Below are 15,276 nucleotides of genomic sequence, written 5' to 3' on the forward strand. Positions count from 1 at the left end.
AATTATTGAACAGGGGAGGTAGTAAAAGAGGGTGGGGCCCAAAAAAAAAAAAATTAACATCATACAGCTAGAGGACTACACCACAGAAAGAGGCCCTTCAGTCCCTCTAGCCTATACCATACTGTTATTGTGCCTAGTCTCATCGATCTTCACTTGGACCATAGCCCTGCGTACTCCTCCCATCCAAACTTCTCTTAAATGTTGCAAGGGAGTGCAGGATGGACCTTGGCAGCAAAAGTGGTGAAAATTATAGGCAAGTAAATGAGCAGGTGGTTAAGTGGCCTGGCTGGGCCTTTGTTCAAGGAAGAAATAAAGGGTCCTCATGCCTTCATGTTGTATGTTTGGTGTGAAAAGTGATTGGAAGTTTGTGGTGAAGATTAGATGGTTGGGACCAGGAAGCTAGCAATCGAATAGGTGGTATAAGTCAACAGAGGTGTCACAGATGTAAGTGGGAAAAGACCATATACCATAAGACATAGGAGCAGAATTAGGCCATTCAGCCCATTGAGTCTGATTTTCCATTCCACCATGGCTGATTTATTATCTCTCTCAACCCTGTTCTCCTGCCTTCTCACCGTAACCTTTGACGTACTTACCAATCAAGAACCTATCAATCTCTGCTTTAAACATACCCAATGACTTGGCCTCCACAATTGTCGGTGGCAATGAATTCCACAAATTCACCATGCTCTGGCGAAGAAATTTCTCCTCATCTCCTTTCTGAGGCTTTCTGGTCCTAGACTCCCTCACTATAGGAAACATCCTCTCCACATCCACTCTATCTAAGCCCTTCAATATTTGGTATGTTTCAATGAAATCCTCCCTCGTTCTTCTAAAAAGACTGGATGAGGGAACAAACAACGTTTGATGAAGGAAGAATGAGTTTGTGAGACAGTAACAAGTTGAGACAATGGATCTGAAGCAAGATGGGCTGGAGCAGAATGATCCTGCTTGTGGACGTTGGATAAGAGATAGAATTGAGATGTGCAAGAATGGGGAGATTGACACTCGAAGCATAAAGGGACTATCACCAGTTAAAGTGAGGTCAGTGACTACCTGGGAGACAATATCAAGCCATGAGGAGACGTTGGAGAGTGGCATCCAGTCTCTTCGAAGCAGATTGCAGATGTCTTTGAAGCGATCCGTCCAACAGGTTTTGGCTGCCTTTGTCTCCTGGAGGAGTTCACTCATGTTATTGGGTCCCAATGGCACAAGATTGTGGGTGGCTTTTACAGAACCGATGAGCGCACATATACAAGAGCAGTCCGTGAGTTCTTGAGCCTCCCGTGCTCTTGCCATCCTCCGGCTGGTCCTCAGCTCATTGTTTTTCTACTTTTGTGCGTCCGTGCACTTGTTCCTTTTGTCTTGATCTACCAGCCCAGGAACACTGTACGCTTGCAACTGATTGGCTCCTTGTTCTGGTCGATCTCAGCGAACTGAGCCTGTTTTTTCCTCTCTGGTGGGGTTCAGGGCAGTCTATGAGCTGAGAACCCAGCAGCTCCTGGCGACTGGGCGTTGACAAGCCCTCCAGTGTGTTGTTTGAGAAGAACTTCCTTTGCAGAGTTTCTGAGCGCATCTTCAATAACCTTCTTGTAGTGATGCTTTAGTTGCCACTGAAACTTTAGGGCGAGGATTTCTTTCCTTTGGGGAGGTAGGTCAGCTTCGTCCGAAGCTTCCTGTTTGGATCAATGATGTTGGAGCGAGCTGGGGTGGGAAGAGTTAATTCCACGGGTCGTCACTTGAATGCTGGTCTGGCTCATTCTGTGGGGACAATATTCCTAGTACAGGCAGAACAGACAGTACCAGGCACACACTAACAGACAGGCAGGCAGTCAAACACACACACACACACACACACACACACACACACACACACACACACACACACATACACACACTGACGGGCAGACGCACAATCAGACAGGCAGACACAGACTCTTTCAGACGGCAGCCCTTGCCCTCGGGAGGTGCAGTTTGTGGGTAACGCTCACTAAGGCCGGTGGTGAGGGGACTGAATGTTTCGAGTGATGAAGCTTCAGCCGCCTGCTTGGTGCTGGACGGCGTCGGTGGAGTACAGTAGCCGCACTCGCCCCGGCAAAGTGCACAGTAATCCATCATTCTCCTGGCTTGCGGATGGTGGGAACGTTTATTTCTTTTGGGGGGAGGTCAAAAGGCGATTTACTTAAACCCATAGTATTGATCATTCCCTCTCGTGGTAACGAGGAAACGCAGAAGCAAGTTGTAGGACCATTCAATCCCTTTTGATGGACAAGAGCCCAAGTTGCACTCAGTTCGCTTGTGTTTTACCGAAGTGGATTTAGCGAGACCGTCAAAGCATCCCGCGCAGGTTTGCGGGTGGGTGGGTGGGTGGGTGGGAGGTGAGTGTCACACGGAGCCTCGCCTACTTTACTGACCTCCCCTTTCACGCAGAGGCTCGGTCTCCGCCCCCAGCCCGCTGCCCCCGGCCGCCCCGCAGCCCGGAGTCTGACGTGGCAGCAGCCTTTATAGCGGGGCGGACTTGCCCCGCCGAGCCGTGTTTGCGGGAGAGCCGGTGGCTGGCGACCTTCGCCACAATGCTCATCGTCGCCCTTCTGGGGCTCTTTCAGGCAGCGTCCTGCTACAAGCTCGACTTCGGGAAGCTGCCGGGACTGGCTCGGGGCAGAGTGGAGGTAACGGAGTAGGGGGGGGGGGTGTGGAGTGCAGACACCAGGGCAGGGCAGCCGGGGAGACCCACTCTGAGTCACTCTGCCTTAAATGTTCAACGTTCAATGTGATAATTTTTTTCTCCGTTTTACAGACCTGCGGGGGATGACAGTTGAGTGTCCTCCCGGAGGTAAGCAAAAATTCCCTCTATTACTTCCAGAAAACAGTCAAGGTCTCTTGTTAGAATCTTTAGCGAGATTTGAAGACGTCAGTCATTCTAACTCTTTGTCAGCGATGGGCGACGAGACAGTCCCAAGTCCCAATCCCGTGGTTGTTTTAGGGTATTGGGTTTACGTACAAGGCTGCTGTTAATACGTGAGAGAATAGTTCTTGTTTCAGGCTTGCATCGACGAGCCAGGTGGCAGACAGCCTTGTGGTCCAGGTCAGACGCACCTTCGTGCGGGCGATGCGTGACAAACTGAGGCTTGGGGCGGACAGTGCAAGTTGGACACTTAAGTTTTCAAATCGAGATTCGGCCAAAGGATGTGGCTCAGGGAAGCTCCGGGTTTCAATTGCGCTAACTCTTTACAATAAAGATTCCCAACGCTGTCCAGAGCATTGACAAATTTGCAGAGTTTACTTTAGAAATTTGAAGAAATTTACATAGGAAAGAAAGCACACGTAACGAAGCGTTAATCGCTGCACTCCGGAATACCGAGAGAGATAATCTAGAAACATGATGACGCACCCAGACCCTGTTCTGGTGATTTATCCTGGAGGAATGAATGACTGAGCTTGGCTTCTTTAATATTTTATACCGTCGTTACAAAATGCTGGAGGAACTCAGCAGGCCAGGTAGCATCTATGGAAAAGAATACAGTCAATGTTTCCGGCCAAAATCCTTCGGCAGGACTGGTGAAGAAAAAGATGAGGGGTCAGAGTTAGAAGGTGGGGGAGGGGAGGAAAAACGCCATGTGATAGGTGAAACCGGGAGGGGTGAAGTAAAGAGCTGGGAAGTTGATTGTTGAAAGGGATATAGTGCTGGAGAAGGGGAGATTGTCATGGTCCGGTCCGTGAAGTCCGCATTCCGGTTCATGGTCTGGTCCATCGACCCTTGCTCCAGATTTTCCTGTCTACCCTGTTTCTGTTCCTGTTGAGCACTAATTGAGGCAGCTGATTCTCGTTGGGGCTGGCTGCATAAATACCTCCAGAGACCAGGGTGTGGCTGCTGGATTGTTCTTGTCCTTACTCCTTGTATCCCTTCCCTTCCCCTGCCTTCTGTTTCCTTGCCTGAAGCCCTGCCTTGTCTTGCCGGTGAGTCTCGTCTCACCTGAAGTCTTGTCTTGGAGCCACCCTGTACCTAGCTCCCTTCCTGTCCCTTGCCTCCATCAGGTAAGTCAGGCCAGATTGCCATTACCCTGCGGTTGGTTCTGTCCCTTGCCTCCGTTGAGTAAGCCAAGCCAGATTGCCATTACCCTGCGATGGGTTCTGTCCCTTCCTGTCACTTGCCTCCATCAGATGGAGATCCGCGCCCTGACCAGGAGGAGCTTCAAAACCCCAAGTCTCTAGCCAAGCCTCATCTCGAGTCTCTGGTCTCCAGCCTCGCCTCGAGTCTCTGGTCTCCAGCCTCGTCCTGCCTGCCAGCCTAGTCATGTCCTTGCTTAGTTCTGGGGTCCAAGCCAGAGGCAAGACCCAAGTTCTGGGTCCTTGTCCAGTCTCTGGCTCGGAGTCCAAGCCCGGGCTCCTAGCTCTCTTGTCCAGTCCTGTTCCGGGTTCCCGGTTTTTGTGTCCATGTCCTGGACCTCACCCTGTATCCTAGTCCTGTCCCTCGTACTTCAGTGTTGGTGTCTTGTACTCGGGTCCATTCCCAGCCACCCCTGTATGACAGGGATCTGATAAGAGAGGACAGAAGGTGTTGGGTCTCTTTGATGGATTCAACAGTTATAATTCCTTTGTATTTGCAGGACTGGAGGACTTGAGTTATAGGGAATGATTGAATAGGTTAGGACTTTATTCCTTGGAACACAGAAGTTTGAAGGAAGATTTGATAGGTATACAAAATTATGAGGGGTATAGATAGCGTAAATGCAAGCAGGCTTTTTCCACTGAGGTTGTGTGGGACTACAACTAGAGGTGATGAGTTAAGGGTGAAAGGGGAAAAGTTTAAGGGGAACATGAGGGGAACCTTTTCACCCAGAGGGTAGTGAGAGTGTGGAATGAGCTGCCAACACCAGTGGTGCATGTGAGCTTAATTTCAATGTTTAAGAGAAGTTTGGATGGGGATATGGATGGCTATGGTGCAGATTGATGGGACTAGGCAGTTTAAATTGTTTGGTACAGACTAGATGGGCGGAAAGGCCAGTTTCTGTGCTGTACTTTTCTATGAGTATCCTTTCAGGCAATTTTGCCTTTTCAAAAATGTTCTGAAGAGTTATTTCTGTAGCAGACCGTTTAGTGTAGGAGCAAATCACACAAAATGCGGGAGGAACTTGTCAGGTCAGGCAGCACCCGTGGAGGGGGATAAACAGTTAATATAATGGGCCCAGAACCTTTATCAGAACATCCTGATGAAGATGATTTGTGACATTCCACAAATGCACCATAGATGCTGCCCAGCTTGCTGAGTTCCCCCAGCATTTGTTGCTTAAGATTTCCAGCATCTGTGGAATCTGCTTAATGTAGGACTTGTGTCATCTAGGTCACCATTTTGCATTGATTCACCTTTTGTTGCTGGTGACGCCAGCAATGATGGACCAGCTCTCAACCTCAGTGCTTAGTTTCTGTCTTAGTGATGACTTGTTTGCCTTCTAAAATGCTAAAACTTTATCAGACTTCTGAAACTTTGACAAACCTCTATAGATGTGTGATGGAGAGGTTGCACAGAGCCTGATATGGAGGCACCAATGCCCTTGAATAGAAAAACCTTCAAAAAGTAGTGAATGCAGCCTAGTCCATCACGGGTAAAGCCCTTCCCACCATTGAGCTTATTTACAGGGAGCACAGTTGCAGGAAAGCAGCATCCATCATCAGGGACCCCCATCATCCTGGTCATGCTTTCTTCTCATTGCTGCCATCAGGAAGGGGGTACAGGAGACTTGGGGTCCACACCACCAGATTCAGGAATAGTTATTACCCCTCAACCATCAGGTTGTAGAATTAGAGGAGATAACTTCACTTGCCCCAACTCCGAACTGTTGCCAGAGCCTTTGGACTCACTACCAAGGGCTCTTCATCTCACGTTTTTGATATTTATTGCTTTTGTATTATTATTTCTTTTTTCTTTTTGTGTTTGCACAGTGTATTGTCTTTTGTACACCGCTCCTCTGTCCTGTTGGGGGTGGTCGTCCATTGATTGTGTTTCTTGCATTTACTGTGAATGTCTGCAAGAAAATGAATTTCAGGGCTGTGTATGGTGACATATAATTTGTAATAAATTTACTAGAATTTTACTTTGCCTTTCTGTCCCATCACTTCAGACAGGAACCCTGATGTTAGTTGCATCTTTTAAATGTATTTTGAGGCTATCCTCCGTTCTCATCTATAAAAGGTTCTTGACAAACTTTCTGCAGTTCCCAAGTCAAGAGTATCACATCTGAGGATGTGTGCGGCATTACAATCCTGTCACCTAATGGGATTCTTCTGATTTTTCTTTTTTTTGTCACTTCCAATGTCTGAGTAGTATGCAGCCATATCTATAGCCATCTCTAAACCTTTGCCATTTACCTTTACCTGAATGGCAGGTCTCTTGGCCTTTTCGCCACTGTCTTTGGCACAAACACAGTTCAAAAGTGCCTGTGAGTATCCTCACATATTAAAATGCTATGTAAAGCCCCACTCCCTTTGTCCATAGTAATGTTTCCTTTTAAATTTCCTTGTTGGAGGAGCTCGGTATATGATGCAGCATCCATGGAAATGAATAAGCAGTTGACATTTCGGGCCGAGACCCTTCATCAAGACTGGAAAGGAAGGGCAAGGAAGACACCAGAATAAAAAAGTTGAGGGAGGATAGCTAGGAGGTGATGGGTGAAGCCAGGTGGGTAGGAAAGGTAAAAGGCTGGAGAAGAAGGAATCTGATAGGAGAGGAGAGTGGACCTCTGCTCTTTGTTTCCTTCTGTCTGAATTTTGGTGAACCTCCATCATCCATGTCTGTCTGTGCAGAGAAGCCTAGTGTATCCTTCTTTGTTATAAAGAGAAACCAAGCAATCCTGAATGGATACAGTTGAGTTAAATCATTGCCCTGACAATAACAGGTTTTGCCCTTTTGCACACTCCCAGGAATGAGGTCTTTCCCACTGAGAGCATTCCATCTGATCACAACTTGGGCTCATTGAGGGAGACACCGTCATTACAGTCCACATTGCTGTATTCTCTCCTGGCTCCTACACCATTTTTCTGCCATCTTCTCACACCATTTCCCTTGATTGCCACAACCTCCTTCACCATGTAGATGTGAGCTCTGGTATACTGAATTGCTTAGAAAGGTCATGAATAAACCGGTATCATAAAGTACGAAGCAGGAACATGCCGAAGGTAGTGTGGGGCGACAGTGAAGTAACTGATCACCTCACTGGATGTTTGGTTGTGGGTCCACGTCTGGGTTCTTGGGTTTCAATATCTCTGAGGATCTATCCTGGCCCCAACATATCGATGCAGCTACAAAGAAGGCACAACAGTGGCTATATTTCATTGAGAGTTTGAGGATATTTGGTATGTCATCATCTAGTATGGGTTGGGGAGGTGGGGCTACTGCGCAGGATCGAAATAAGCTGCAGAGAGTTGTAAACTCAGTCAGCTCCATCATGGGGACTAGCCTCCCCAGCATCCAGGCCTTCTTCCAGGAGCAATGCCTCGAATAGATGGCATCCATCATTAACGACCCCTTCACGCAGGTCATGCCTAGTTCTCATTGCTACCATCAGGGAGGAGGTACAGGAGCCTGAAGGCACACACTCAATGATTCAGGAACAGCTTCTTCCCCACTGCCATCCGATTTCTGAATGGACATTGAACCCATGAACACCACCTCACCACTTTTTTTTAATTCCTATTTTTTGCACCACTTATTTAATTTAACTATGTATTTACTGTAATTCATGTTTTTTTTTCTATTATTATTTCTGCTGCCACGAAGACAACAGATTTCACAACATATGCCAGTAATATTACACCTGATTCTGTAACTTGCAGAACTTCCAGACAGCACCGAATTAGAGTGGCTCTGTAATATTTCAACACGGTCGTTGAACTGGGTGTCGGCCAGACAGCGAGGAGGTGGTAGATTGACTGGAAGAGTGGCCTTTTTCTGCAAACTGTTGGCTTCAACAACGTTATCAGTATTTCCATTGCCTTTAATATCTACAGCGATTGATTGCATGAAAGAATAGTTCCACACGTTATATTAAGCACTGAACACCATTCCCCCCCCCCCCCACAAGATAACGTTTATTTACAAAATCTGAACATTTCAAATAGCGTGCATTCGTGCTGGATGAACGCTTCCAGACTGTACCAGACTCTCCGATCCAGGAGCTGCGGTAACAACGTGACAGCAATTGCAGGGACCTCCCTGCCAACGGGCACTCATTGCAATCTCGAGAACAGTTAGCCCTGTGTGATCCTCTCTTACTGAGACAGCCACTGTCACACTGTGGCAACCTGTATTAAAACACTGCAGAGAGTCAGCCGACTGGGTGTGCGAGGCTGATGGAGAGCTAGGATTAGTCACCTCAAGGCTGCCTCACCTCTAACGACAGTACCATGTCACCAACTGCTCTGTAGATTGCAATAACGTGTTACAAAAAGCCCCAGAGACCACCTCGTTAACTTTGGAAGAGAGAGGACTGAAATGTAAGGGAATATTAATTTTTGAAAGAAGTTTTCTCGAACAGAGAAAGGATATTTTTCTGTGAACAATTGATTTGACTTGGTTGGACACTAACAAGCTCTGTTCTGCTTTGCTTTTCTGGTTCACAGGTGAAAGCTTTCGTTAATGAAGACTTGCCTCTTTAGTATCCTTTTGAGAAACTAGGGATATATATAAGTAGAAAGATATTATTGACATGACCAACACAGGGCTTTAATGGGAAAACGTTAGCCCCCCTGGCTCACCTTGCCCATCAGAGATGCTACTTTCCGTCTCCGCTCCCTGCTGTGACCTGACAGGTTCGGCTCATTCTGCGCTGCCCGGTTTGGGGAATTTGTAGTTCATCCTGTGAGACGGCATAGGAGGTGGCGGTGGAGAGAAGGCAAAGTTTCAGATTGGTGGGTGGGAGAGTGGGTTATTGTGATTGGAGGGTTGTCACTAACCAGGCCAAGATTAAACTAATCTATGGACCCTGGGGTTGGGATGACAATTGTTTGGGGTGTTTTAGATCTGGTCACCTATCCTCTCCTGATGGTAATCATTGGGCAGAAATGTACAAAGAGGTGGTATTTGGCTGGAAATCACTCCTGTGCAAACCCAGTGTCTGTGTTCCTGATGGTTCAAGCTTTCCTGACCTCCTGCTAAAGTCACAATCTGGTGTTGAAGTATATCCCGGGAGCCAACCCCGTGCTCCTTCTGTTCAACCGCAACCTCGAAGAACTAGATGTAAGACTTCCTCTGATTTGACATTGTTGCAATTTTTCATTTTGCAATGGGTACCAATAACGTTGCCACAGATTGTGCTTTGGCCGGGTACAACTCAAGGTTGGCTTCCCCCTCCAACTTCCCAACCTTGCCCAATAAAATGCTGCAGCCACTCACCATAGATCGGAACCCTCCCCATCAACCCTCCATTCCCAACTTCCATCCCATGGCGACGCAGATCGATGACAATATCGTGATCATCCTGAGTTGTAGAGCTCAGCACCTCCTTGGATAAGTCAGGAGGTGAAACAACTAATCCACCAGGAGCACTCTGAGAGGTTTTGGGAAGGGACACCAGAGAGAGGGAGAGATTCCTGGAGATAGAGGAAACATTGGGAATGGTGTTTTAAGGCTTCCCATGGATAATGGAGTAATCCAGTAGTTGGAGGCAGGTATCGGATGAAGTTCAACCCAGCCTAGGACAGGAGGATCTCCCTGCACTTGGTGTCCATGTGGGTCCGAATGACATTTCTTGACCAAACGCCACATTCATAACCTGGCATTGACTTACTTCCCTGGAGTGGATCCTGAGCTTATTCTCTTGAACTACGCTTACCAGGAACTGGATGTAAGAAATCAATTGGTTCACATCATTCCTTTATTTCTGATCATTTAAGTGAGTCACGGCTTGTGAATGGAACAGATTGAATTTTGCACCCAGTGTTGGGGGTTATTGCATGCCTGGGCTTCTTGGCAATGGTTATATAGAAAATAAAGCGCAGATTCTGTTCCAGTAGAGGACTGCCTGAGGCACACCTCGTTCAACGGATATAAAAATAGCCATAAACACGAGAAAGCCTGCAGATGCTGGAAATGGAAAGCAGTATGCACAAAGCACTGGAGCAACTCAGCGGGTCAGGCGGCGTCTATGGAAATGAATGAAGAGTTGACGTTTTGGGCCAAGACCCCTCAGGCAGAGAAGGAAGGGGGAAGGTGCCAGAATAAAAAAGGCAGGGGAGGGGCGGAGGATAGCTGGAAGGTGATAGGTGAAGCCAGGTGGGTGGGAAAGGTAAAGGGCTGGAGAAGAAGGATTCTGATAGGAGAGGAGAGTGGACCATAGGAGAAAGAGAAGGAGGGAATCCGAGGGGGAGTAATGGGCAGGTGAGAAGAGGTAAGAGTTCAGAGTGGGGAATAGAGCGGAAGGAGAAGTTTGTTTACCGGAAGGAGTGATAGAAAAGCATAGCACATTTAGTCCATGCCAAAACCATCGACCATAGCCCTCCATATCCCTGCTTTCCATGTACCTGTCCAAACTTCTCTAAAAGGTTGAAATCGAGCTCGCCTGGACAACTTGGGCCAGCAGCTCAGTCCACGCTCCCACGAGAGGAGAAATGGATATTAATGCCATCGGGTCGGAATGCAAGGCGTTGCTTCTCCACCCTGAAAGTGGCCTCATCTAGGTGCACGAAGAGGCCACGGGCCGACGTAGCCAGCAGCTTGAGTGGCGTTCCTGTCGCGGCCGTGTACGCGGGCCTGACTACTCTCAAATCTGCTCAGGTTCAGATCTTCCTCTTGTCTCCGCAGCGAATAAACCTAATGCCCATGACCAGGAGCCAGATCAATGAACTACTGCAGAAACTGGGCTTTTACAAGAAGGAGAGTGCCAATGCCCCAGTGCCCCCCGAGTTTCTGCACGCACCGATGGCAGGGAAACCTGACAGCCAGCCTACAGCCGAACCTGTTCACGGGGTCATGACTGATCAACAGGACGAGCCTGATGAGATGAAGCAGGACTTGTAACCGATGGTTGAAATGTTATTGCCTTGCCTCCTAATCAGAGGGCAGGTACAAGTGGATTGTAAATGTAATGGTTCTTGTTTTGAGTGGAGGCTTTGGTTCTCATTACTAACTGTCTACCTGCTGTCATTACCTTGTTTCTTTTTAAACACACACAAAATGCTGGAGGAATTCAACAGGTCAGTCAGTAGCATTATGGAAGGGGTTCCCAACCTTTTTTGTGCCATGGATTGATCTAAGGGGTCTGTGGATCCCAGGTTGGGAATCCCCTGATCTATAAACAGTCAACGTTTCAGGCCGAGATTCCTCATCAGGGCTTGTGGCTTTTTAAGTCTGACATGTCCAGTGGCAGGTGACTGAGGGAAATTGAAATAAGTCTTCCGTTCATGGGCATATACCTGGCCTGGAAACCTTGTTAATGGTAGGTGGATTTTGTTCAGTTGGGTTACTTGGGTCAGATGTTCATGGAATTATCTTGAGCAGTTTCTTTTTGTTCCTTTTCATACTTTGTGGTGCATCAGGTGGCATTTTTTTGCCATTTTCTTAGCATTTGTCTGTTTTTACGAGGCCAAGTTGCTAGCTGGACAGTCAACCCAGCACAGGTGGAAAGTGTACAAGGAGCTGGCCGGATTTGAACCTGGGACCATTTGCCTCCAAGTCCGGTGCTGATGCCACTACACCACCAGCTGGCTAACAATCTCAGGCAGTAGGATTGATTAATTTCTCCGAAGGATCTTCCTTGGTCTCTGCCCTATGATCTGCTGTGTGCAAACCTGAATACCCTACAATGTCTCAAATGAGGCTCTGAGATTTGCAAATTGGCTGGCTCCCACCTCTAGTCCAGGTGTGTGTAAACATTACCTGGCGATGGGTGCGCCACGTTCAGAGTAGGTCTCTCTCTTTTCCTGATGGTGAAAACCCTGGCAAATGATCTTGCCTGCACACTAGGGAAGGATTGGATTGTGAAGGTGCTGCAGCCCAGCTGTGGTGGGGAGGTTTGAATTGCCCTTGTACAACAGCGGGCCAGAACAGAACAACAAGCTGGAAAATGGAAGTCAGGTGATATAAGTAGCGACCTGACTATTAAACCTGTGAATGATGTGTAGGGACGGCGGGGTCTACTGATTAATACTGCCGCCAGCAGTGATGATCATTTTTCCTTCACCCTGGTCCAATGCCAGCAATTCTTAACACGTTGTAGACAACAGGGGGCGCTGGAGACCGATGAATGTGTCCCTTTGTGGCTTCCCCACTCCCTCCTGGTCTTCTGTCCCACATTAAACTGGTCAGAACATGTGGATTCTGGCTTCTGTCCCCTTCCTTTCAAGTCTTGATGAAGGATCTCAGCCCAAAAAGTCGATGTTTATTAATTTCCAATGAGGCTGCCTGACCTCCTGTGTTCCTCCAGCGTTTTGTGGCTGAGAACACGTTCAAAGAATGCAGAGATATATTGTGCTGTTTTACTGCCAATATTGTTTCTTCCCCTTCCTGGTGCTGGGGATAGGCAGCTGGATGATGCTGACAGAAATGTGGCATTTCATTGAGTGGCGCTCAAAATGCTGGAGGAACTCAGCAAGTCAGGCAGCATCCATGGAGGGGAATGAACTATCAACGTATCAGGCTGAGACCCTTCATCAGATCCTACTTCTCTCCATAGATGCGGCCTGATCTGCTGAGTTCCTCCAGCATTTTCCCTGTGTGTTGATCGATTATTTCCAGCATCTGCAGAATCTCGTGTGTTTGAGACACTTTATTCCTTTAACTGCCCAGCAGTATCTACACCAGGGGAGAAGACATTATTTGAAACATCGTTCTGTTGTTCACATCTAAGTCTCAAAAACTGGCATTCCATTTATGGGGAAGCAAATATTTTTTTTAAATGACAATCAGTAATTGTGATAATATGGTTCAATTTAATATCAGAGCATGTATACAATATACCACCTGAAGTTCTTACTCTTCACAGACATCCACGAATCAGAAGAAAACCCCCAAAGAATGAATGACAGACAAAAGTTAGAACCCCAAACGTCCAAAGCAATTACCAACACATAGTTGATGTGTAACTAATTGTTGCTAAGGTGTTGCCAATCTACCCTTCTGTTGCTTCACTCAGGTTCTGACGAAGGGATTCCACCTTGCCCAGTCTGGGGTGTATATGGTCCATTCAAATAAGAAAAAATCCATAAAAAATAATTTTATTTTTTAGCTTGTAATAAAAGCAGAATATGTTTGAAACACTCAACAGGTAACATTTCTGTATGTTTCAGGTTGATGTTCTTTTAAGTTATCGGTCGAGTGTTTTAAAAGTTTCTTTTTTTTTGTTAGTTTTGGATTTCCAGCTGATGCCATACTTTGCTTTCAACTTGTAACTTTTTGTGTGCTTTTAGCACTCTGAGCTTCCAGAAATCTTGCCTGTTCTTTCGCAGTTCACACTGAATCTGCCCAGATCCACTGAGTTTGAGAGGCTGGGTTGGTGCCGTGTGTACACAAGTACCTTCAGTCCTCAAGGGAATTGAATGAAGCTCTCAGCTTAAAGGTGACGGTGCTGAGAGCAGAGGAGAAATATTCCTGAGGACTAAAGGCACTCGGTGCAGGGCACCAGTATTCTCAGAACGTATTGTTCCTGGCTCTCAGTAAAATTCAACAGTTCCTACACAAACCGTCTGCGTCTTTAATGCTGTGTTTCAGTGTCAGCTGTGTGGATGTTTAAAGAAGGGAATGTACTCTTAAAGTCTAGTTCTTCAAACACCTGCCTTCCCACTCGTTCACTCGTTCAAATTAGCCAGGAGGGACAGTTTGAATCTACTCCCTTTGATGAAAGTTTGAGAGGTACAGTGAGATTCATTTGTGAGTGCCAAAGAGGGCTGTGGAGCTCAAAACATTGGCTATATATTGGGGTCATAGATCACTACAGGATCATAGATCAGGTCAGGTCACTGGTCTGAGTGCTACTGGTACCATGTAACCCAGTACTACCTGCTGCGTGGTCAGGTGGTCGATTAAACCGGCTCCCCCACCAGGCTTGCCTGGTGAGGAGGGTGGCTAGACACCCTGCAGGATGAAAAACAAGACACTGTCAAAGGCTGGATGAACCCTCTCGTAGGGTCAACGCCCATCTAGCAAACACGTGCCATGAAGCGCGGAAAGGGCATCCCTTGCATTGAAGCTTGGTCTGGCCATTCACTGCAGCAGAACTTCCCCCAGCCGTCTTGGACCCCACCATGCCGCTGGATCCGGGAGGGGATGTTGAGAGGGTGGGTCTGGACCCATACAACCCCCTACTCACCTAAAATCCACTCACGCACACGCTGTTCCTTTCTGAGGAGTGGGGTACCACTCCACTAACTGACTGAAAGGAACCGTCATCATCCTATGGGATGGATAGCCAGACAGAGAGAGAGAGATCACTACAGCACAGAAGCAGGCCCTTCTGCCCATCTAGTCCTGCAGCCCGACCATAGACCTCCACCCATGTACAAACGATACTTGTGCAAATTTCGATTCAATGCTGAAAATTGTAAAGCAGAACTTGACAGGTTGTCAAAGTTTATGGGGAGGAGTTCAAAAGAAATCTTTATTATCAGAGTACCTACATATCTCCACATGCAACCCTGAGATTCTTTCTCTGTGGGCAAACTCAGCAAATCCAGAGAACAATAACTGTAAACAGGATCTGTAAACAAACCCTGCAAAAGCAGATCATAAATAAATAGCAATAAATAACAAGATGAAAGAGTCCTTAAATGAGTGTTTTTGTTTAAGAGCCTGATGGTTGAGGGATAGTAACTGTTCCTGAAGCCGGTGGTGTGGGTCCTGAGGTAGCAGCAAGAAAAGAGCACAGCCTGGATGGTGAGGAACTTTGATGATGGATGCTGCTTTTCTTCATTAGCATAGGAAGAGGCAGGAGAATGGAGTTAAAAGGGAAATAAATCGAATGGAGGAGCAGAGTCGATGGGCAGAATGGCCCAGTTCTACTCCTACATCTTATGGACTCAACCAGCAAAGTAGAGGGACTCAGGGAGGAGTTACCACGTTTGATCCCCAACTGGTATTGAGTTAAACCTCATCTCAATGGAAAAGAAACCAAGAGTCCAGGTTATCTATTAGTGAGAGCTGCTGGAAAATCACATGCCAAACTGAATAATATTAAACTAGAAATTATTCCAGAGTGCAGGTGTCATAAGGCTGATTTATACTGCTGCGTCAAATGGACGCCGTAACCTATGCAAGTGGCCTACGTGCGTTGTGAGCATTTATACTTGTGT

General features: G+C 47.1%; 1 protein-coding gene across 1 annotated transcript; it reads left to right on the forward strand.

Annotated features, from left to right (window-relative positions):
- Nucleotides 1-2,027: 2,027 nt before the first annotated feature.
- selenom (selenoprotein M) lies at nucleotides 2,028-12,185 on the forward strand. Its single transcript, XM_072247546.1, has 6 exons — nucleotides 2,028-2,136; nucleotides 2,431-2,669; nucleotides 2,798-2,833; nucleotides 8,617-8,651; nucleotides 9,154-9,232; nucleotides 10,796-12,185. The coding sequence occupies exons 1-6, from the start codon at nucleotides 2,028-2,030 to the stop codon at nucleotides 11,009-11,011; spliced, it is 714 nt and encodes a 237-aa protein (XP_072103647.1). The 3' UTR covers nucleotides 11,012-12,185.
- The last annotated feature ends 3,091 nt before the right edge of the window (nucleotides 12,186-15,276 follow it).

The sequence above is a fragment of the Mobula birostris genome, chromosome 31, assembly GCF_030028105.1.
Source record: "Mobula birostris isolate sMobBir1 chromosome 31, sMobBir1.hap1, whole genome shotgun sequence".
Classification (NCBI taxonomy): Eukaryota; Metazoa; Chordata; class Chondrichthyes; order Myliobatiformes; family Myliobatidae; genus Mobula; species Mobula birostris.